The 24,378-nt window shown below is 39.8% G+C and overlaps 1 protein-coding gene across 1 annotated transcript; it reads left to right on the forward strand.

Annotated features, from left to right (window-relative positions):
- The first annotated feature begins 315 nt into the window (after positions 1 to 315).
- apobb.2 (apolipoprotein Bb, tandem duplicate 2) lies at positions 316 to 22,977 on the forward strand. The gene is made up of 26 exons (XM_055185982.2): positions 316 to 433; positions 622 to 660; positions 1,107 to 1,210; positions 1,308 to 1,453; positions 5,073 to 5,220; positions 5,296 to 5,448; positions 5,525 to 5,649; positions 5,743 to 5,825; positions 5,905 to 6,355; positions 6,728 to 6,839; positions 6,927 to 7,073; positions 7,141 to 7,352; positions 7,889 to 8,084; positions 8,322 to 8,501; positions 9,003 to 9,206; positions 13,217 to 13,384; positions 13,480 to 13,685; positions 13,761 to 13,940; positions 14,019 to 14,128; positions 14,200 to 14,400; positions 14,510 to 14,667; positions 15,595 to 15,653; positions 17,142 to 17,224; positions 17,304 to 17,504; positions 17,884 to 22,383; positions 22,496 to 22,977. The coding sequence occupies exons 1-26, from the start codon at positions 379 to 381 to the stop codon at positions 22,513 to 22,515; spliced, it is 8,241 nt and encodes a 2,746-aa protein (XP_055041957.2). The 5' UTR covers positions 316 to 378; the 3' UTR covers positions 22,516 to 22,977.
- The last annotated feature ends 1,401 nt before the right edge of the window (positions 22,978 to 24,378 follow it).

A 24,378-nucleotide genomic window follows, 5' to 3' on the forward strand; every position in this document is an offset into this window, starting at 1 on the left:
TGTGACATCGTGGACTGTACATATAGTGGCACGACAATAAAGCTGGTTTGACTCAATTGACATAATATTCGGATACATGCTAAATCTTACCTTGGTGCAAAAGGTTAAAGGCCACTATTTTAAAATCCGGTAAGCAGTACAGTAAGTCTACCAAAGTCGAAATTACACTCCAATGTTTGAATAGAAAATCGATAAATTTCGGTCCTGCATTCAGCCTTTATGGAGTATCATGTTCAAATGTTTCGAAATGTGTTGGTTTAGTATGAACTTTGGAGTGGGTGCTGAACTTTTAACAGTCCATCATTGACCACATGAGTCCGGTTTGCTATAAAAGTCCGGATTAAACCCAAAAACAAATAGGGAGAGCTTGAACTCATCATGGGGAAAAATAAACTTGGTCTGTTGCTGCTGTTTGCCATCTTTACTTTATCCAGTAAGTCGTGATATAAGCTTATACTGCTATTAGCAAAAATAAGTTTCTTCAGGATCTCTTGTCAGATTATACTGTAGACAGACTACTTGATATGCTTCTGTAGTTTACATTTATATAACATTAATATGGCATACATTCATGTGTCAATATAAAATATTCATCATGTGGCATAATTTTTTGTATTACAGAGGCTCAGGACAAAGGAGATTCAGAAGTGCCATGCTTGAGTATGAAACTAGTTTTGCTATTTTCTACTATAATGTAAAAAGTTTTACATTCTACATGCACAGTTAAAATAATCTATATATTAATTGTCAGTATTGATTTCAAACACTTGCACACATTCCTTATTTTAGTGACATCATGATACATTAAAAGGCACCAATATGCCCATGTGTGCCCAAAATGTGTCTGTAAAGTTTCAGCTCAAAATGCCAAAGTCAGTGGCCGTAGGCGGGACTTTATCATTGTGACATCACATCTACAAGAAAATCAAAACGGCATGTTTTTTGGGGATTAGAAAAGAAGACTGTTTACATTAAGGATTGTTTTTGTTATTGTAGGGTTGTTGTGTTCACACACTTCCAACATACATTTATGTCCAAACACCTTGTAAAAGTGGATTTTGCATAATACTGTACATATGTTGAAATAATTGCTCTACTGCCCCTAGTGGACAAAAGATACAAGAGCTTCCACAAGTATGAATACCACTATGAAACCGAGTCCTTGAATGCTTTAAATGGGGCAAATAACGGCGCCAGGGTCAGCTGCAAGGTTTGTGTTTACAGATATACAGATACTCCATTTACTTTATTTATTTTGGCGTTAATAAACTCAAAAACAAACCTTACTTCTGTAAATATTTGGTTAGATTGAGATTAAGGTTCCAGGTCCATGCAGCTACATCATGCACACTACCGAGTGTACACTGAGGGAAGTGAATGATGTTAATGCAGATGGAAAGCCTGTGTTTGGACCGGCCGCTGGAACTGAAAACTTCAAAGCTGCGATGGAGAAGTGAGTGATCTTCTAGACCAACTCTAGTTTACATTTACATTTCATGCATTTGGCAGATGATTTCCATAAATGTAATTGGCTGGCTCTGCCTAGGTTATTTGCATAAGGCGATCTGATTGGCTGGCGCACGTGTTGCCGCTTGAAAACTTCTGCCGCGAGCAATGGCAGTGACACAGCGCCGATGGATCCACAATTCAGTTCGGCAACGCATGACGTCACCCATTAAAAGTAAATAGGAAGCGTCTACGCTTACATCCCGTGTGAATCAAGCGTAATGCTGAGTTTACATCAATCGCATTTCAGGTGTCAAAATCACGTCTACCGTGCGTGGTTTGCCGCTTGAACAATTTGGATGCATTCGCTCGTATAGAGCGGAGTAGACGCGTGGAAAAAGCAAGCATTTGACGCGCGTCAGAGGCAAACTCCGCTTTTTGTTGGAGGGGCAAGTGCTATGCGGTTGTCTGTTTGCAAGATGACTGATGTTGATTGTGCATTTATCGAGAGAGTAACCAGTTTGTATTTGGTAACCTTATAGGGGAAAAATAAACGACGCAGGTCGATAAACGTCACGTGATTCAAAAGTGAAGTGTGTATTACAAGGTACCAGGTTGCCCAATGTCCTCACTGACACTCTTCCAAGCGAGGTCCTTTTTATTCCTGTCTCCTCTATAGAAATAAGAACTTGTGTCATACAGCTCCAGTGCGTTGGTTGAATGAGTGACTCCGGGCGGGGCTGCCACCACAGCGGCAAGCAGGCTCCTGAATGGTTAACTCGGGCGTCAGCTGCAAATTCGCGTGAACCGCAAAATGCACAAAAAGCACATTCGCGAGTACCGCGCACAACGCCTCTTCTGCGCCGCAGGACCTTCTGCGCCGCAGGACCTTCTGCGCCGCAGGACCTCCTGCGCCGCGTGTCAACGCACCTTTACATTGACTTAACATTGAAATCACTCGCGCTTCACGACTCTACCGTGGTTGGTGTAAATGCAGCATTAGACATTTTTGATGAAATCGGAGCGCCTCATTCCACCGTTTGCATAGCAAGGAGCCTTTTATGGGCCATCTATGTATAAATATGTCTATGACTGACACAAAATGCCGGTGTTTGCCGACTGCTTTCCTGCATTCGTGTCGGAGATCAACTTAAGCACAAAAAGTATTCTTATCGCTTTATGAATTAAAGATTGAACCGCTGTAGTCACATAGACTATTTTAAAGTGCCATATTATGACTGCTTTTTCACAAGTTAAATAGGTGTATGAGTTCCATAAAGCATATTTCAAAAGTTGTTTGCTCGAAATAGCTGGTAGGAAAAGATTGTTACCCATCTCTAGGAGCCTCTGTTTCAGTGCATTTCAGATTGTGCCGTTTTGAGCTAGTCATTACATATTTATGAGATGCTGCTCCTTTGATCACGTCCCACTACTAACGTCATGTGCCCGTGCGCGTGCTCAGTGATATCGTGAGCAGTACAGACCATACTGTGTTATTATTTTATATATTATTATTATTAACGGTTTATGTTGCCAACAGACAAATCAAGCAAAAAACTATCACTAATAAGTACACTACAGGAGAAGAAACTCATGACACACAATGGCTGTTTCTCAATTCCAAGAACGCAAAGAACGGTCTTGCGTCCTCGTGGAGATCGGTCTTGCCAGGCGACCTTGGAAGAACGAACTCGGAAGTTTTGCCGCAATGACTTCTGGGGCGTAAAGCGATTTCAGCAAGTCTGCACTCGATGCATCCTCGATATCAAGAACACATCCGGGTATTTTCATGCGTCCTCTGTCCTTGCGTTCTTGAGAATTGGAATGAACTTCGACCGTTAATGATGACGTAGAGCGAGGACACGAGGACGCAAGATCGCTGAAGAACGCATATTGAGAAACAGCCAATGATTCCAGAGTCAATTGTGATGTAGGAGTCTCAACAATAAACTCGTTTTCCCTGGACAATGCTAACATATTCCCATTATAAAACATTTTCAAACGCATTATTTTCGCAAATTACAGAAATTAAGACCCGGCGGGGGATGTATACTGCTTGTGGACCGCGTGTTAATTGCTAGAAGCTATCGGGAAGTCCGGACCGTAAAGTTATGAGAGGCTCGGGGGTTAGCCTCGTCAGAAAAGGCGGGGCGGTAAGGCCCGGTCTCGGTTAGTTTGGCAAAAAACTTTTAGTTTGGCAAAGCACTATTACTTAGTTCTTGTTGAATTGTAAAATAAAGCCGTTAAATTTTTTTTACTTTCGAAACCACGCTGTAAACTTTCTAGCCTGCAAAAATATCTATATAGCCTACTGTTTACAACCAATTTTAACATCACTATACATTTAAAAGGTATAATTTATGGGATTAGCATCAATGTATGGTCTCTGTTTTGAGATACAGATGCTCTAGCATCATAAATGTAGTATTTTGTGACTGAAGATGACAACATGCAAAATATAACATAACTTCTTACCTTTTGTGTTGATACAACGATCGCGAATCGAATCCAGTCTGTTTCAAATGTGTGAATGATCCATGAAAGTCCAATAAAATACATCCAATGACCATTTTTGTCCACAAATGCGTATAATCCGTGAAATATAGATACATAGTCTGTTGTTTACATCAGATTTCGCATGAAGGTCTTATTGCCTACAATCTGATGACTATTTGCGTCGTAACACACTGTATATAAGATTACTCCGGGTTCTAATAACCACGCGTTAAAACTTTGTTTTTAAAAGTAGGCAGGAGTATAATCCATAATATCCAAAAAGCGCTGTTATTTCAGTGAGACATGATAACAGCAAAGTGACTGACTGCTCTGTGCTCTCTCTAGCTCCCTGGTGGGTGGAGACCTGCGAGTGGGGTGGTGGGCGGAAAAATTCAAACTGAATGTGACGAAACGGCTAGTTACGTAACAACAGAGCTGAGTTTGAACTCACGTGATCTGAGACTCAAGGCAGAGGACATTCAGAAACCTGTATCTCACTCAAAACAGCATGGATGGATTTTTTTCCAAGTTTGTATGGGTGTGGGAGCATCAGAGACACAAAACACCCCAAAACCCAGAAAAAGTTAGTTTTTCATAATATGGGCACTTTAATGTCTTTGCTGCCTTTTTGAGCCTTGAAAGTTGTGAGTCGCGTTGCTGTCTATGGAGGATCAGAACGCTCTACAGGATTAAGCGGATTTTAATCGAAAGTATTCGAAAGATGATTTGACGTATAAAACGAGAGCATTTGGTTAATATCATTATCTTATAGGCATTTAGCGGCTTTTGCATCTGAGCTCCTCAAATGTTTGCTCAACAGACTTATGCCCCATACACATTACAAGCGACTTTGTCGCTGTGTGTCACCCACACATTTTTTGTTAGGAGGTGTTTCTAATTGTGCTTGTCATAAACAAATGAGTACCGTCCAGTAACTGACAAGAGACGGATGATGTGAACTCCAATGCTTCGTTCTCATTGGTTGTAGCTCCCAAAGTGGCTCATCATTTGCATAAAGTTAAACTTTTCTCAACTTTGTCGCGGCGCTGGACATGCTCCATGAGATCGCGTCACACTCTGTACTGCTAGTTGCTGGTAGTCTGAATGGACAATTATATCTCTTTTCTCAGGCATCATCTGAAGTTCACAGTTGAGGGTGACAACAACATAAAACTCTTTCCTGAGAAAGATGAACTCATTAACATTCTGAACATCAAGAGAGGAATCATCTCTGCTCTTGCTGTTCCTCTACTGGAAGAGGAGAAGAACAAAGACATGGTCAGTTGATAATCTTGGTTGAATAAAAACAGAAATGACTTTAACTTCAGTGACATGTTGATATTTCCATTCCAGCCCACCATCTATGGTCTGTGCCCAACTGACTACACTGTAAACACCAGAGGAAACATCGCCTCGAACATCACTCTGAACAGAGACCTGTCCCAATGTGACAAATTCAAACCAGTTAAGGATCACACCAGTCCCCTGGCCATCATTACTGGAATGGTGAGTACTGTTACCCATTTATGTTCTTCTTTAAACCAAAGTTACATAAGTCAGATTGTCTTTCTGTCGTCCAAAGCACCATCATCTTGCTCAGCTGATCAGAAGCACGCAGACCTGCAACTACATCTTTGACAATGAGAAGCACCATATGACCTCTGGCGTTTGCACTGACAAACATCTTCTTGAGCCATTCTCTCACAAGTAAGTACAGTAGATTATTGAGTTTGATCAAAGTAGCTGGATGATACGTCTGAGTCGCAATCTGTTTGTCTTCATGGCTTTGATGACAACCAGAGAAGTCGGAGTGACCAATATCGGGAAACAGGCCGTAACCCTTTTGGGAGTTACTAAGTACAACGAAAGAGTCTTTAATCACAGTAAGGGACATCCTTATTCCCTACTTTCCCTACTGGTTTTCCAAAGCTGAAGAATAATCATCTGCCTTTATTCCTTCAGACATGGCCAACGTGAAACCCCTACATCCCGACAGCAGTGTTGACATGAGTCCGGTTCAGGATAAAGATGCCGTTGTTGCTGTTGTAAGTGAACTCGCTCAGCTTTCCAAGTCCAGTGACGGACACAAGAGAGCTCATTTGGCCCACAAGCTCGTAGCCGTGATCCGGCGGATGAATGTTGAAACTTTGACTGCTGCTGTTCCTGAAGCCCTGAAGATCTCGCAGTCTTTGACCTATCAGGCCCTGCTGCAGTGCGGTTCACCAGAATGCAACAGGGCTATCATGCAGGTTTTCAAGAGTTGGGACAGGTCTTCGTTTGAGGTTGACGCTGCTTTATATGGCATGGGATTGATGCCCCGTCCCTCTCGCGTGCTTGTGGTGGAAATGTTGGAGATGGCAAAGCTCAAGCCAAGCAAACCCATCTACTATGCCGTTAGCAATGCTGTAAGAAGGTGAGGGATCTAGGAGCAAACTGTGCTCCATAAAGGCTGCAATCTGTAACTTCTGCCTCTTTATCGCCATCTCTGTTTAAAATTGAAGGTTACTTTACAAACTAATTTCCTGAGTAAATCGACTTGATCTCAACTTGTAAATCATTATTATTAAGTTTACTGTTGTGAATTGTGTTAATGTAAGGAGATAGTTTTGAAGAAATTGATTTTTATTTTTAACTAGAAAAGTTATAGATTGCAGCTTTAAATATTTAGACTTCGCACATAACTTCACTTTGCGACCTTGTGCATGCTTATAATGTCTCTTTCACATACAATAGCAGTACGAGTTTTATTACAAATGACAGGCACATTTTATTTATGTGACACAAGGCTGTATGATACCGAGGGAGTCACCAGTGAGATCCAATCAGTAGCCGCTCACGTCCTTGAACGGATCGGTGATTGTACAGGCGACCAGGAAAACATCTTTCTGTCCCTGAGGGTGTGTTCATACAAATTTCTACGTGAACAAAATCATCTCCAAAAAACTTTAATTTTGTACAGTTTTTATTAACTCTATATGTTGCAGGTCATTGGCAACATGGCGGATGCTATGAAAGCTGCAAGCCCAGCTTTGATGTCTGCTGTTATTCAATGCATCAACCAGCCGGTTGCATCTCCCGCCGTCCAGCGAGCTGCCGTGCAGGTTTTCCGACAGATTCCCGTACCTGAAGAGGTAAAACTACTTCGCGTATGAATTATAACTCTTGACCGGCTTGATGTCTAAGAATGATTTCATGCAGGGCAGGGAGGTCCTCATGCATGTTGTTCTGGACGGATCTGCAGCCATACAGAAGCGTGTTGCTGCCTATCTTATCCTGATGAAGGATCCCAGGTCTGCTGAGCTTGAACGGTTGGCATCGGCACTCCACGACGAAGGAAATCTTCAAGCCAAAAGCTTTATCATCTCACATATAAGCAACATCCTGAGCTCAACAGTGCCAGAGACCCTGAAGTATGAATAAAACAGGACATACACACAGGGCCGTTTCTAGCCATTTTGATGTCCTAGGCCAGGGATGAGCAACCTGGACGGCCGGTGTCCTGCAGAGTTTAGCTCCAACTTGCCTCAGCACACCTGCCTAAAAGTTTCTAGTATGCCTAGTAAGACCTTAATTGGCTGCTTCAGGTGTGTTTAATTATGGTTGGAGCTAAACTCTGTAGGACACCGGCCCCCTAGGACTGAAGTTGCCCATCCATGCCCTAGGCGAAACCTCTATTGGCACCCCACCCAAACAAGATCATACAATTATACATGCAATATTACATACAAAAATACAAGTCATGTAAAAATCACATGATCATGTAACACTCAAATGTCAGTGAAGCAGTCAAAATGTAAATATGCGGCCTTAGGCGCCCGCTGCAGCTGGTGTTGCCCTAGGCGACTGCCTGGTTTGTCTATGCATAGAAACGGCCCTGCATACACAATTCATTTGTAGCTCATCTCTGCACTATAGTGACTTGACTTTATAAATCTGTGATTTTTAGATTGAGGCAGAAGATTCTGGATGCCTTTCAGGGCAATGAAGTTGGGACACTAATGGATCCAAGTAAATTCTCTCGCTTCTATCAGATGGGCTCACTGGAGGGAAACATGATCTTTGAGTTTCCAGAAGAAATGCCCAGAGAAGTCATGTTGGATATGACCTTAAATGCTTTTGGATTTGATATGGACTTGGTTGAGGTATACATATAGATTTCTACATAAAATCATCCTACATAAGGTAAAAATCTTGATATCTTTAATATTGATGGTCATGTCAAAGATTGAAATCAGTGTAAAATCAAACTTTGATGCTCCCAATCTAATTATTTGATTATAAGACTGGACTGGATTTTACAGACAAGGTTAAAATTAATTCCAGTATTTGTATTTGAATGGCTTAACATCTCTTTAAAATGTCAAATATCTTGCTCGCAGATTGGCATGGAAGGTAAAGGGTTTGAGCCCCTTGTTGAGTCCCTGTTTGGTGCCAATGGATTTTTCCCAGACACGGCGATGAAGACGATTTTCTATGCTGCCGACAAGATGCCCATCCAGGTCAATGATGTTTTGAATAACATAATCCCAGGCTTGAGAAATGACAGGAAGAAGAGACAGGTATTCAGCAAAACTATTTTTGTTTTATTTTATTAATATTTTGAATTTAATCTGAAACTTAATTTGAGTTAAACATTTTATAATTTTGCTACGAGCATTTGTCATTTTATTAGTTTTTTTTGCTATTTAGGTTACATTTCTTTTTCTGTCATTTAGTATTATTACTAGAAATGCACTGATGTATCAGTCTATAATCTGTATTGGCAGATAGATGCAAAATCCACTTATAAGGTGTTTGAACACAATGTGTGTTTGGCAGTGTGTGAACACAACCACCCTACAATGAAAAAAATCCTCCCGCTCCTTGTTTTTTAATCCTCATTAAACGTTTTGATTCTGTTATTAATGTGAGGTCACATTGAACACATGTTTTAATTGTTTTATTTTTAGCTAACGATGATATTATTAGTATTAAATAAGTGAAATTAGCAACCTAAAATCTTTCTTCATAGCATATAAGATGCTTTGATAATTTGTTGTGTTTGTGTGTATGTGCTAAAGGTAACTCAAAGTCTACTCCGAGAAATCAGTCAAAATGTCAACAAGCTCATTGAAAACCTGAAGGCTCAAGATGCTCCTGAAGCTCTGGTGTACCTCAGACTTCTAGGTGCTGAACTTGGCTATCTTCAAACAAAGGATATGGAGGAGATGGCTTGCACGGCTAGCAAGATCATTAAGAATCTTCCCAAGATGCTCCCCAATTTTGTAAGTACACCTTTACAAATCTTAAAGCTTTAATTCACCTAAGAATAAACATTTTGTCATGAATTACTCACCCTCGTGTCGTTCCACAACCATAAGAAATCCAAGAGCGTTCTGATCCCCCACAGACACCAACGCAACTCACAATTGTCAAGGCTCAGAATCAGTGTTAATTTTAGCAGCAAATTCTGATTTAGTCTTAGTCTTAGTCTTTTGAATAACACACCATTTAGTTTTAGTCTTATTTTAGTCATCTGAAATCTTTTAGTCTTAGTCTAGTTTTAGTCGACGAAATATCATAAGAGTTTTAGTCTTAGTCTAGTCTTATGTTTTTTAGTCTGTTATGGAATGGTATTAAGGTTTGAATATGCAATACAGACACAGATTTAATGGTTGTTATAGAATACACTCATTTTATTTTATTCTTAATGTCAAAAAAACTGGCTTTTTCACAAAAGATAATATCACATAAAATAAGCATAAGGCCCGCTCTACCTAAAAATATACATGGTCCCTGAAAAAGATATGCATTCTCCCTAAATGACATGCACACACAGACACACACCCACGCAGACACACAGACAGAGACACACACACGCACTTACGCACGCACTTTGTCTAGTCATGTAAAACCACAACATCTACTATAATAGTAACGTTACACATTTCATTCAATTTGAGGACACTGAATATTTATACTCAGTATAATTCAGACAACCCAATACAATCAATACAGTTCAGATGTGTATTCCTTTCGTTTCTATGTTATACCAAGTTTAGCGAAAACACAGGGGTTTATCTGATAAAATAACCTTAGCGTGTATGCTTACCTTCGCATGTATTTCTGGGTGAGTCGTCTTTACAGGCTGTCGTCTTGTCATATTTGAAGTGTGACCAGATTAGACGCTAGCTCTGACATTTGTGTTGTTAATGTGACATGTCTTCGGACCGGTTGCACCGCAAAACGTTAGCGTGTTGCTAACGAGCGAAGTCAACTGAAATCATCCAAAGCTGGGTGACGAGGACTGTACAACTAAATATAATGTAAACAACCTGTTGTGAAAACGAACTTTGCCGCGGGTTTTTGAAATGCCTCTACTGCCTGCTGCCTGCGTAGATCAGCCTACCCTCAAAGATTCGCTCTGATTGGATTTCTTCCCAAATGTCCCACAAAATGAGAAGCTCTGATTGGATCTCTTCGCCATTCGTCCCTCCCTAACATTTTCGTCTTATTTTTATTCGTTGACTAAAGTGTCAGTTATATTTCGTTACAGTCTTCGTCATCAAATATGATTTTATTTAGTTTTTATTTAGTTTTCGTCCGTGAAAAAGGTTCGTTGACGTCATCGTCTTCGTTAACGAAATTAACACTGCTCAGAATAGCAGTACCACATTGTTAACTCTTTTCCTGCGATTGATGAGTTATAGTCAATTAAGAGAAAACGCTTCCCTGCCAATGGCGAGTTTTTACAGCAATCCATATTTCTGCTATTATCCACTAGGTGGCGCTCTTACACAACTTATAAAATACTGACACATCCACTGATCCAAAAAGAGTAAAAACTCTGTGTATGTTTTGATCATCATTCTCAATCTAATCTCAAACAAAAGTCATTTTAAAAAATTAAATTATCTCAGCTTGTTAAAAAATTTATATTTTTTAAGAAACATACAGTACCCATATTTGAGAGAAAATAAAAAGAGAAAAAATGAAGATGGGATGAAAAAATGTTTAAAGCAGAAGGTCTGCTCTTTATATATTGTATGTTTATATATTTAAAGAAGAAACTTTTCTGGAAGGCGTTAAACTTTTGTGAAATTCATAAAAAACTTTTTTTTAAATGCTGGAGGGGAAAGAGTTAAAATAGTCTGTGTGACTTCAGTGGTTCAATCTTCATTTCATGAAGCGACAAGAATACTTTTTGTGTTCTTAAAGTCAGTCACTGGTAAATGTTCACGAAAGTGGCGTATGCATAACACCAGCGTTGTCAGTCAGCCATAGACATATACATATACATAAATGCTTCATATCAGGGGTTTTCAGACTTGTGGGTTGCACAGTTGGATAAAGTGGAAAGTCGCTTGACTGTTTGCAGTGAATAACACCAAGACAGTGTAGTCCTACCAATGATTTTAATATGATGTATACTAGATATGAACGACCATAAGGTTATTTGATATTGCAGTTAAACTTACATTTCATTAATAAAATGACAAGGAAAATAAAAAACTCATTTATAAAAGGGAAAAATGTGTATTTCCTCATATTTTGGATGGATTATATCTATTTAAGTGGTTCACAAAATGAACAGTTTGGGAACCCGATCCTCATTTGACCGCTCCATCGATGCAAGCAATTAAAGGGGTATCTGTGTATATACAGAGAGGAAAATAAGTATTTGAACACCCTGCTATTTTGCAAGTTCTCCCACTTAGAAATCATGGAGGGGTCTGAAATTGTCATCGTGCATGTCCACTGTGAGAGACATTTGAACACCTGTCTATCAGCTAGAATTCTGACCCTCAAAGACCTGTTTGTCTGCCTTTAAAATGTCCACCTCCACTCCCTTTATTATCCTAAATTAAATGCACCTGTTTGAGGTCGTTAGCTGCATAAAGACACCTGTCCACCCCATACAATCAGTAAGAATCCAACTACTAACATGGCCAAGACCAAAGAGCTGGCCCAAGACACTAGAGACAATATTGTACACCTCCACAAGGCTGGAAAGGGCTACGGGGAAATTGCCAACCAGTTTGGTGAAAAAAGGTCCACTGTTGGAGAAATCATTAGAAAATGGAAGAAGCTAAACATGACTGTCAATCTCCCTTGGACTGGGGCTCCATACAAGATCTCACCTCATGGGGTCTCAATGATCCTAGGAAAGGTGAGAAATCAGCCCAGAACTACACGGGATGAGCTGGTCAATGACCTGAAAAGAGCTGGGACCACCATTTCCAAGGTTACTGTTGGTAATACACTAAGACATCCAGGTTTGAAATCATGCATGGCACGGGAAGGTTCCCCTGCTTAAACCAGCACATGTCCAGGCCTGTCTTAAGTTTGCCAATGACCATTTGGATGATCCAGAGGAGTCATGGGAGAAAGACATGTGGTCAGATGAGACCAAAATAGAACTTTTTGGTCATAATTCCACTAAACATGTTTGGAGGAAGAAGAATGATGAGTATCATCCCAAGAACACCATCCCTACTGTGACGCATGGTGGTGGTAGCATCATGCTTTGGGGGTGTTTTTCTGCACATGGGACAGGGCGACTGCACTGTATTAAGGAGAGGATGACAGGGGCCATGTATTGAGAGATTTTGGTTAACAACCTCCTTCCCTCAGTAAAAGCATTGAAGATGGGTCGAGGCCGGGTCTTCTAACATGACAATGACCGAAGCACAGAGCCGGGATAACCAAGGAGTGGCTCAGTAAGAAGCATATCAAGGTTCTGCCGTGGCCAGACCTAAACCCAATAGAGAATCTTTGGAGGGAGCTCAAACTCTGTGTTTCTCAGTGACAGGCCAGAAACCTGACTGATCTAGAGAAGATCTGTGTGGAGGAGTGGGCCAAAATCCCTCCTGCAGTGTATGCAAACCTGGTGAAAAACTACAGGAAACGTTTGACCCTCTGTAATTGCAAACAAAGGCTACTGTACCAAATATTAACACTTGTTTGCAGCTGTATCATACAAATAAATAGTTAAAAAATCATGCATTGTAATTTCTGGATTTTTTTAGATTATGTCTCTCACAGTGGATATGCACCTACGATGGCAATTTCAGACCCCACCATGAATTCTAAGTGGGAGAACTTGCAAAAAAGCAGGTTTTTCAAATACTTATTTTCCTCACTGTATATGCCAATGGCTGATGCCAAGTGAGTACGCATTAACTCCCTGACGTATGCTGTTTACATAATGAAAAGAAATAGAATAAATCTAGGATAAATCTATAAGAACAAATCCTCATTTTAAATGTATTAAATCATGACATTTTTTAAACAGTTCCTCAGATGTTTGTTCTCAATTGCGGACATTGACTTTTTCCTTCACTACATCTTCATGGATAATGAGTTCTACCTGCCCACTGGTTCTGGATTTCCACTGAGAGTTGCTCTGTCTGGTGTTCTTACTGCAGGAATCACAGGAGGACTGAACTTTGATTCACACACAGTGAGTCCACGCTTCTGCTATAGAGTTAAATTACAATCACTTTAGCAACATTTATGTTTAATGTATGCTTTAAAAATAATATGGATGCGCCACAGGGTGAACTTGCCTTCATGCCATCTGCCGGCATCGAGCTTGTGACTGAATTTGGCACTCACTTTCCTGACTATGTTATCTCCGGTCTGGAGATGCACACTACCATCTACCACGAGAGCGGCGTCAGAGCAAAATTCGCGATGAGGAACGATCAGGTCAAGATCACTGTTCTTGTTCCTCAAGACACAACTAAGATCATCAGCATCACGTAAGATATATTCACAGTCAATACAAGTGAATTAAATCTTCAGACATGCCTGATGTTGTTGTTCTTTGTATACAGTAATTCGCTAGTGTCTGTTGTTGGTGGCAAATCTAAGACAATTCCCGCCATTGGGAAGCGTATTGATGAAGAACAATGCAGTGTTTTCTTCCCTGGACTGAAGTATTGTAAATCCCTGCAATATTATGACGCCATATCAAATGATTCATCTCCCCATTATACTCTTAACGGTGACAGCAAGTAAGCAAAATTCACCTGTAATTCTATTCAATGACTTCTTAAATAATATTTTTCATAAACATCTGGATATTTGTTAAGATTTAATATCAAGCTGCAGGCCACCGGAGAGGTCACAGGGTACACGGCCACCATCACCTATGACAGCGTGGATGAAATGGACACGGTCACAGTTGGCGTAACAGCCGATGGTACGAGCGTGATTACCAAAATAATGCACCTTTAAAGGACAAAAAAGTGTATTTTTCTTTCATGTTAACAGGAACATCTTTTGAGGGCACGGCGACACTAAAGCTCAACAGACAGATGTACATGGCCTCCGCTGAGTTTCTCATCCCAACTCTTCATATTGAATCTAAAGTCACAGCAAATGTGAAGCGTGATGAAGAGTTGACAGTGGAGTTTGAATGTGAACTGAAACTCCCAGCAACTTCTTCTATTCAAAAACTCACTCTGAAATATGGTAATTGTTCAATTATTTCATTTTATCAATATGATGTAGACATTATGCACAAATTATATATACCTATAGGATGATTCAGAGCATATAAAAAATATTTATTTAACGTCAGATGGTAAGAAGATTGAAGCCGACGTCAAGTCTAATGTCAGTTGTGAGATTCAGAGCATTATTTTCAGTCCTATTGAAGCCATGGTCAACAGTCTTCTTGATGACCAGATAACCCAGAATCAAATAAACATCCGTGGTATCCTGGCAAAATCAGTTGAAGTAAGAAGAAAAACTATTCAATGTCTTTTTATCACCTTAAAGGGATAGTTCGGCCAAAAATGATATTAAACCCATGATTTACTCACCCCGAATCCGTCCGAGATGAATATGTCCATCATTTTTCAGACAATGACATTTTCAGTTATTTTAGAAAATGTTTTAAATCTTTCAATTAATTAAATGTGAAGTTATGTGGTCCACGACCTTCAAGTCCAAAAAATGTGCATCCATCCTTCACAAAATAAATCCAAATGGCTCCACAATAATAAACAAAGGCCTTCTGAGGGTAATCCGCGCAGTTTCGTTGTAGAAATATCCACATTTAAAACTTTATAAACAAAAATAACTCGCATCCGGTAATGCCCCCATCTAAGTCGTGTCCGCATTCAAGATCAGACCTTTACGCAGTGTACGGAGGTTACTATGCTGCTGCTCTGTGCCCCCGCCCTCCGAATTTGTCATACGTCACTAAGAAAAGTGCGTACACTACGCTAATACTCTCTCCTGAATACAGAGGAGTCTAATACGGTGGCGCTGCCGGAAGGTAGTTATTTTGGTTTATAAAGTTTTAAATATGGATATTTCTACAACACCACCACGCAGATTACCTTCACAAGACCTTTATTTATAATCCTGGAGCCGTTTGGATTTATTTTGTGAAGGATGGATGCAAATTTTTTGGACTTGAAGGTCATGGACCCCATAACTTTACATTTAATTAACTGAAAGATCTAAAACATTTTCTAAAATAACTGAAAATGTGTTTGTCTGAAAAACGATGGACATATGCATCTCGGACAGCTTGGGGGTGAGTAAATCATGGGCTTAATATCAATTTTGGCCGAACTATCCCTTTAAGAGAAATTAAACCAAAGATAAATAATCAAAATAAAGTACACAAAACAATTCCATATTCAATGTATGCAGGATTTGGGAGTTCCTTTCCTGGATGAGATCAGCTTTCCTGAGAGACTGTTCTTTAATGTGTGAGTTTATGCAATTCTTATACAGTAGTGTGATTCTGTATGTTGTCCACATTACAGACTAAATGTTCATCAAAAAAATAACGATATTGCTTGAATGCTCTTGGCACTGTCCTTCGGATGAGACTTTAAACCGTAGTCCTGACTCTTTGTGGTCGTTAAAAATCCTTTGTCCTTTCGAAAAAAGTAGGGGTGTTCCCCTGGCATCCTGGCTAAATTTGCCCATTGGCCTACTAATCATTAGCCTGGTTCTACCAGACTGTCGTAGATTTCATTTGTACAGAGAGTCTGGCCTCTCTCCATTGAGAAACATTTACTTCCTTGTAGGCGGGTTCTCTGTTAACGTTCAACACTATTGGATCTGCCCAGAGTCACTTAGGATCTGCCAGCCAATCGCTAACTTGTGATTGTGACGTATATCATGCGCTGACCACACGTTAGCGATTGGCTTTGGCAGATCATCGTTCTCAGCCACTCCCTCTGTTTGCTGATTGGTCCTACAAAAATGTGATTTCTTGAAACGCTAGAATAGACCGAAATCCAGACGTAGTACTGAAGAAAATTTAAATTGAGCGGAAGTGCATAGGAGGGCGCAGCCAGGCTAACTAATCATCCCCATGTACACTGATTGGCTATATCCCTCTGTCTCCTCTACACCAATAAAACTGGTGTGTGGTGGGCGTTCTGGCGCAATATGGTTGCCGTCGCATCATCCAGGTGGAAGAATCCCCCCTTTCATAGGTAAAGCACTTTGAGTGCTGCTGCAGAAAACTGCTATTTAACTGTCTGTAATGAATTATTATTATTAAAGTTTACGTTCATCAAATACATTTGCTTCAATTCCGCTTATTCTTGGCCTCAGGCCACTCAGAAATACTGGTTTGTTGGTAGAATCACTTAAATGCCATTTTCAGCAAAGTCCTCCAAGTGCACAGAAAAACATTTGATGAATGACAGTGCGCATATAAGTCAGATTTCAATTCTAAAGCTGCAAGAGGTTTTTACCCGGTTAAAGGAGGTTTACAAAATATAAGGATATTGACCAACTTGTTGAGCATTGTACCTTTATTCAGAAGAGAGATAGGGTTGGACTGGGAAACGTTCAAACTTAGGTCCCTTGTAAGTACTTGGGCCTGAATACAACCCCAATGTGGCAGCCACATGCATCACAGCGACCCCTTATGTGTGGTTTAGTTTTCTTCATTTTTACATTCCTACTTTCATCATTTGCAGTGTTTGATTTTGCAACTGTTTACTTTGTATTGTTGAAAGAAGCACTTAGAGGGTTTTGCAGTGAAAGATTAAATTAGTCAAATATCAATAAAATGACTAAATTCAATTACTTTTAATACTGACTAATAACCTTTTTTATTGCCATTGAAGTGAAATTACTGAATCCAAACATAAGAGCCTGATAAACAAATGCTTACAAGAAAACATGTCAGACACAACAATTTAACTAAAGCCATTTTATTTTTGGATTTTAAACAGAGAGGCTGCTGCGAAATATACCTTTGGAGAGCATTACAAAACCATGACTTTAATTTTGCCCTCAGCTGGAAAATTTGCCAAAGGTCTGATTTTCACTACTACCATCAACACCTGATTGTACAGTACACCAACATGATTACATCCATGGCATTTCTCTTCCAGAGGTGATCATTCCAGAAAGTGTTTCACTGCGTGTGCCGACTCTCGGAACTGCAGAGGTGTCCGGAAAACTAGACAGCAACTTCTACAACCTGGAAGCGGATGCGTTTGTTGGGAGAAATCCTGTTGAGCACACAAGTTATTCTGCTAAAGCTCAAGTCACTGGAACAAGTCCTGTTGACCTCCTCTCTCTAAAGGTTGAAGGTAAAAATGTTGAAAAAAGTACTACATGAGCACTGTTGCCTCACAGCAAGAAAGGTCCCCAGTTCGAGCCCTGGCTAGGTCAGTTGGCCTTTTTGTGTGGAGTTTGCATGTTCTCCCTGTGTCAGCGTGGCTTTACTCTGGGTACCCTAGTTTCTTCCCACAAGCAAAAAACATGAAGGTAAACTGGAGATACCAAATTGCCCCTCCCCAAACCTGTGTATGCATTAACTTGTGTAAATCAACTTGTGTTTGGATTAAACAGTTCTCCCAATGAATATAGCCATAGATGCTGAAATGATGTGAAGAATAAATAAAGAAAGAAAAGTACTACATGCACTGCATGCATATTATTTGAATACATTTTCTTTATCTTTTGCAGGATCTGCGATGATCGAGAGGAAACATGGTGATACTGCTGATGCTTATTTAAAGACAACAGTTACCCACCAGCTTATGAATGTCCGTGCCAGTGTTGTGGAGGAACTGAAGTTTAGTGAAAAGACAAGTCTTAAATCCAGTAGCAAACTTGAAGTGACTAGTCCTATAGGAGTGCAAATTTCTCTGAAGCATATTGGACAGGTTGGAGTTGATGCAGAAAAGGTCTCTGGAAATGTAAACCTGGAGGGATCCTTCAAGGCTGGTCAAGAACACGGTTCTGCAATCCTTACTCAGTCTGTTTCACTCCTCCTAGTCAGGCCAGAAGCAAAGATTGATACATCACTGAAAACAAATTCAACACTTTATGCTCAAAACACCATTAATGCAGCTTTCACCAATGGAGAATTGTCAATTTGGTCCAAAACAGCATTATATAAAGACTATATATCCAACATTGCAGAGCTTACCTTCAAAGAATCCCAGATTGCTCTAAAATCAAATACCAAATCATCGGCTTTCGGTTTGAAGATCCAAAACACAGCTGAAGCTCAAGTTGGTATGGACATAGCCAGGGTTAAGATTGAGACCTCCACTGACCTCTCTGCAGAACGGGTCCATTCCCTGATTACAGGAGAACTGGATGCCAATGGTCTGATGGTTAACAGTGATGCTTCTGCTAGACTAACTGGACTTGCAGTGTCCCATAAAGCCAATCTGACCATTAACAATGATGGCCTATCCTCCAGAGGTACAACCTCACTGATAAGCCTTCTGACTCTAGATGAGGTGCAGCACACCTTTGACATCAGCTACAAAAATCTAACTGGCACTGCCATGTGCAAGACCACCGGAGGTATAATGGGAATGCAGATAAGACACAATACTGAATTTGAGATTGCTGGACATGTTGGTAGATTCAAAAATCAGATCAATTTGTTGTCTGAGAGTTTTCGCTTTGACACCACTATTCATGGTACAGCTTCTCCCTTCAGATTCAACGTTGATGCCGACGCCAGTGCGCAGTGTTTCAAGGATGTGTACGGAATGCAACGTTCCCAGATTCAAACAAAAGCTCATCTAAAAGCTGAGCCGTTTGCTTTCGCTCATTCTCATGAGTGCAGAGTCTCATCCACCCATAACCTAGACAGAGTTTTCATCCGAACAAAACTGGAGAACAAGTTTGACACTGTCTTAAACCTGGCTGAACAGAAGTCCATCCTGACTGTTAAGTGTGAAGTCAACGACTATGCCTTAAATCAAGAAATAAGTGCTTTCAATAATCCAGTGAGGCTTGGACTGGAAGGGTCTGGAAGCATTGCTGCTAATAATCAGAACGTTTCCATCTCTGGTTTCTTAAAGTATGACAAAAAAAGTGACGGCGATGTAACTAACCTGCCGATTTTTGCAAGTTGGTCAAAAGCTCTTGATGACATCAGGATGAACCTTTTGATAACATTTGAGGCACTGAAAAACTTCCTTAACAGTGAGAATGTTGCTTCCAAAATTGAGACCTTACCCCAGCAAGTAAGCAACGTAGTGTCTGAACTGAATTTTGAGGGAAGACTAGTCCAGCTCAAAAGTTACTTGGTAGCTTTAATCCAGAATATGCCTGAATCTGTATTAACACTGGAAGATATGGAGGACTCTTTGATAAATCTCAGAGGTGCATTTGAGAAACTAGTGACTAAAATGTCTTACAGTTTAATGGAGGAATTAGAAACGTTTAATGAATTGGTGCAGGGAACCATCTTGAATAATATTGTAGAGAACTTAATACATCAGTGGAATGCAATCAATAGGCAATATAGCATTAGCGCTATTATATTTACTGTTATTGAGAATGTGAAACGTTGTTTGTCTGTTCACACTGTCAAACAGCTATTCGGTGAATTGGACGTACCATTAATTAGAAACGTAAATGCTGTTTATGGCAACATGAGAGCTCTTATTTTGAAATCTGAGGTTGATAAAATGATAGTAACAGTTCTGGATAAGATGGTTGAGCACATAAAGCAATGCAAAAATGACAAAACACTTCAACGTTTGGGCCACATTTCAAAATCCATTCAGATCCAGACCACAGAGTTCTTGGATGAGGCCATGACTTATCTAAAGATGAATGATGTTAGACAGGCCGGTAAGCACCAGAAGGAGAGCTCTACTCCTGCCATCCCTACGTTCAACCATTTCCCTCAGACTCCTGAAATTGGTTTGTCTTTTGGGAAGCTCTACGGTGAGGTCAACGTCCACAACCCTGTCTACAGTGTCAGAACCTCTGCATACGTTCAGGACGTCTCTGAGCGACACCCTAATTTCACTGCTTCTGTTACATCTCAAGGAACATCTCCATATGATTCCAGTTTAAATTATAATCTAGACTTTAAAGCACAGTTCTCCATCCCTGAACAGAGCCAATTAAGACTGTCTGAAGCTCTCAAGATAACAGGCTTTCTAATATTTGACCAGGAAGCAACACTGGGTGTTAATACATTCGCTTCTGAAGATTCACCAAAGCAGATTACCAAAGCCAGCACATCTGACTTTGAAGCTGCTCACGTCAATTTAGGGAATGAAAGATTTGTATCTTTCGAAACATCTTACAACCACCGGATGAGCATCGCTGCGTTCCTTCTAGCCAATGAAATTACCCTTAATCAAAAAGGTGTCTCCTATCAGAAGGCATCTACTTTCAGTCTGAAACTTAAAAATGAGGGTACGGGCAAATTTGCTCTTCTTAGTTTCTCTGATGAAGGCACCCATAAAAGTAAGCTGAACTTTAACATAAACTTCAACACCGCCAAGCTCGCATTCACCGGTCACACTGAAAGCGACATGATGAAGATGAAGATGGCAGCCAACGCTGAGGGGGATGCTGAAAGCCACTTTCAGTTTGACACTCGACTTGAAACAGAGTCTCCGTTTGTCAAGAACAGTTTGGCGGTTGCTTCTGGAAAGGTTGTACTGACTGATATGAATGTAGAAATAAGAGCATCTCATGACACACAGCTTGATGCGGGCGGTTTTCTCAATAATGAGGTTACCATTGTGATTTCTCCCCGTGATGTTTTAATCAAGTTTCAGAATGAGGGTAAATCACCAGAAGCTAAACTCCAGAATGACTTTTCAGTCGTCCTCAACCCTGGCATACATCAAATCAATAGTGTGGCCCTCGTCCGTTTCGAGCAATACTATTACAGCCATAACTTTACAGTCATGAATATCAAGGAAGAGGCAGGCGTTTACACAGCCGTGGGTGGGTTGTACAGCCCCAAGTATTTATTTGGTAACGCGTTGGAGGTACCATTCACTGAATTTAGGTTTCCTGCATTAAAAGACCTGATCTTCGAACAGACTGCCTTATGGGACGACTTCGCCAGTACAGACCAGCCTATCAATTTCGATGCCAAGCTCGTACTTGAGAAGTACAAGTTTGCTCCGAGTATTCCTTCTGGCTTAATTTTTTCTGAAATATCTTTCAAGTCGTCTGTTCTTAGCCTAAATGCTTATGCTGATTATTATAAAAAGGAAAAGTATTTAATGCATCTTAACGCCACAACTTCCTCCAAATTTGAAGAACTAAATGCCAAGCTTGATGGAACGACTAGCGTGAATACAAGAGCTGGTCTGAAAGTCTCCACATCTCTGTCTTTGGACAATGTCCACATCGGAGGTTCTCATGATGGTTCTCTAACTCTGGACAAAGACAACTATGAGGCTGTAATGTCTGTGGGCACAGTTGCCAAAATTAATATGCCAACCTTCAGTGTTAACGCCACTCATCAGCTATGTGCGGACACCAAAACCCATCCAAAATCCACATCTGACTTGAAGATCAAGTACAGTTTTGATAGTCCAGGCTCGTACGGTGTTGGACATGGAGATGCTGAGAATCATTTCAAGCTGGAGGCCGCTCCTTCCTTCATCTCCATTGAGTCTTTCTCAAAAGGAACCACTAATAGGACTACATCTTATAATGTGATGGTTCATGGATCTTTGGCTAATGAAGTGTTTATGTCTGTGAAAACTGACGGCCTCCAATCCACCCTGATTACCACAGGGAACATCATCATTGGTGAAAAATATAGCAAAGTGAGATATGACTTTAATGACACGCTGAGCATTAGAGGAGATCTTGGCCGTGTGTATTCTGTATTAGAAATTAATTCAAGGTACGAAGTTGAAAATAGTGCAACAACCAGCCTTAAGATAAATCACACAGCTCTGGGTAAATCAGACGTTGTTCCTCTAAGCTCCCTCGTGGCTGCTGTAGAAATGATTACATCAAGTCAAAACTACGAAAATATTGTGAGAGATTCAGAGACCGGTTGGAAGGATGGTAGATTTCAACACAAATCAAAGACTGATTCCCATTGGTACAATTCAAGTTTAGCATTATTTTCAGAGTATTTCGGTGAAATGCCTAAAGTAACATTTGTTTTTGAAGGATCTTATAATCTTACATCTCCATCTGCATTGCTGGATTATGAGTTTGACATACACGGTAAGCATTTTCTCTTCTCTTTTAAACATTTATTATAGTTCACTACATACCTAAAGCATTGATGTAATGATGGACTAAACATTGAGCTTATCTGTATGTTTGCTTACCCCAGGTTCCTTATCTTCACTATGACAGATTCAGGAAAACTTTAAAAGCCGTGGATAAAGTTTGTGATCAAAATCATGAATTATTAATTGCCTAATTCTAAGCAAATCGTTGTGGGGCATTTTTCATGAACTGAAAGTGTTTTATAGGAAAACATACCATTTCAGTTTTCATTGTACCTTAATTCATATTGCATCATCAACTAATATTTTTACATTGTTTAGATGAAACTCTACAACAACGTCAGTCCCAGAGTCACTTCAGAAAACAGACAGCAAATGTTTTTTTTTAACAGTAAACAGCCTTAACAACTTTAAAGTGTTGCAGTCAATGTTACAGTAAATGGATATGAGAAAAGCACCAATTACAACCTAGCATGCTACTGCATTTAAAGGTCATGCAAAATAAAAAATAATAGATTTTACTTACAAAACAAAATTTAAATGTTGGCTATATAGCCTATCTGGAATAAAATGGTCACTGAGAGAATGTTGTGTCTTTTTTGTTTAAAGGTGGTGTGTGTGATTTTTGAAAAACACTTTGGAAAATGGAATCGGGTCAACTACCAAAACATATTTGTAGCCAATCAGCAGTAAGGGGCGTGTCTACTAACCGACATCGTTGCCTGAGTTGCGTATATTTGGGGCGGGTCTATCAAAAGAAGGTCCAGATTCTAGGGCCGTGTTTGTTTAGGTGATTTCAAATGTCAACACTGGCTTTCAACAATCATGGACCCCGCCTTTAATACACATCTATTGATTTGAGACACTTTTAAGGGTACAATTCACCCCAAAATTAAAACTTTATCATTATTTACTCACCCTCGTGTCATTTTACCCCAAATGTCTTGTCTTGAAAAACGTGTTGTTTAGGGTTTACACCTTATCACCATCCACTCCCATAAGCTTTCAAACCTAAGAATGACCCAAAAAGTGTTAAATAAATAGTGTTAAATAGTTAAAAAAAAGTGTTAAACATCATTTGCTCATACTCATGTTGTCGCCAACCCGTATATATGTCTTTGTTTTGATGGCACGGAGAGGGATGTTTTGAGGGATGTTTGTGGCCAAATCGTTCGTGACCCCTATTCATTTCCATAGTATTCTTTTTTCCTACTGTGGAAGTAAATGGGGTCCACGAACGGTTTGGTTACAAACATTACTCAAAATATCTTCCTTCGTGTTTATCAGAACAAACAAAATTTATAAAGGTTTGTAACAACATGATAGTGAGTAAATGATGACAGATTTTCATTTTTGGGTGAACTATCCCTTTTAAAAAATACTTGCCTGATCTTTTTACGGCTGTGTAATGAAGACAGTTCGTGTCCTTGCACCAAAGAACTTATATTGACAAGAAGTGAAAGTCAATAGAACGTTCCATTGCAACACCAGCGCCCAGCAGCAGCCCTACGAATCCGCCATTTTGGAATGAGAGCGACTCGGGAGTCAACTAGAAGTATTTGTACATTAAAAGATCAAATTCAAACTGAATGATGATAACACAGAATAACATACAATCAGACCAGTGATCATTAATCCCTTTTTACAGCTTATTTTCAGATTTAGACAAGTCTTCCACTTTTATATAGGTTAACTTTACATACCGACATAAACTCATCCACACATTATATTTTGGCTTCATATACATACATATACACACATATACATCAGAATTGCTCGAAATGGATTAGGTAAAAAAAGTGGCAATTATAGGATAACAGACAGAGCAATGCATCTGCTACTTTACACATTTACTATTATTATTAGTTACCAACTTCACTAGGTGTATGAAATACATTTTGTACATATTAATCCCCTATATCCCGCTACAAACATGATAATCTTATAGAACATGATCAGAATTACATAATAAAGCAAGAAAAAAACT

This window comes from Misgurnus anguillicaudatus, chromosome 18 (assembly GCF_027580225.2).
Source record: "Misgurnus anguillicaudatus chromosome 18, ASM2758022v2, whole genome shotgun sequence".
NCBI lineage: Eukaryota > Metazoa > Chordata > Actinopteri > Cypriniformes > Cobitidae > Misgurnus > Misgurnus anguillicaudatus.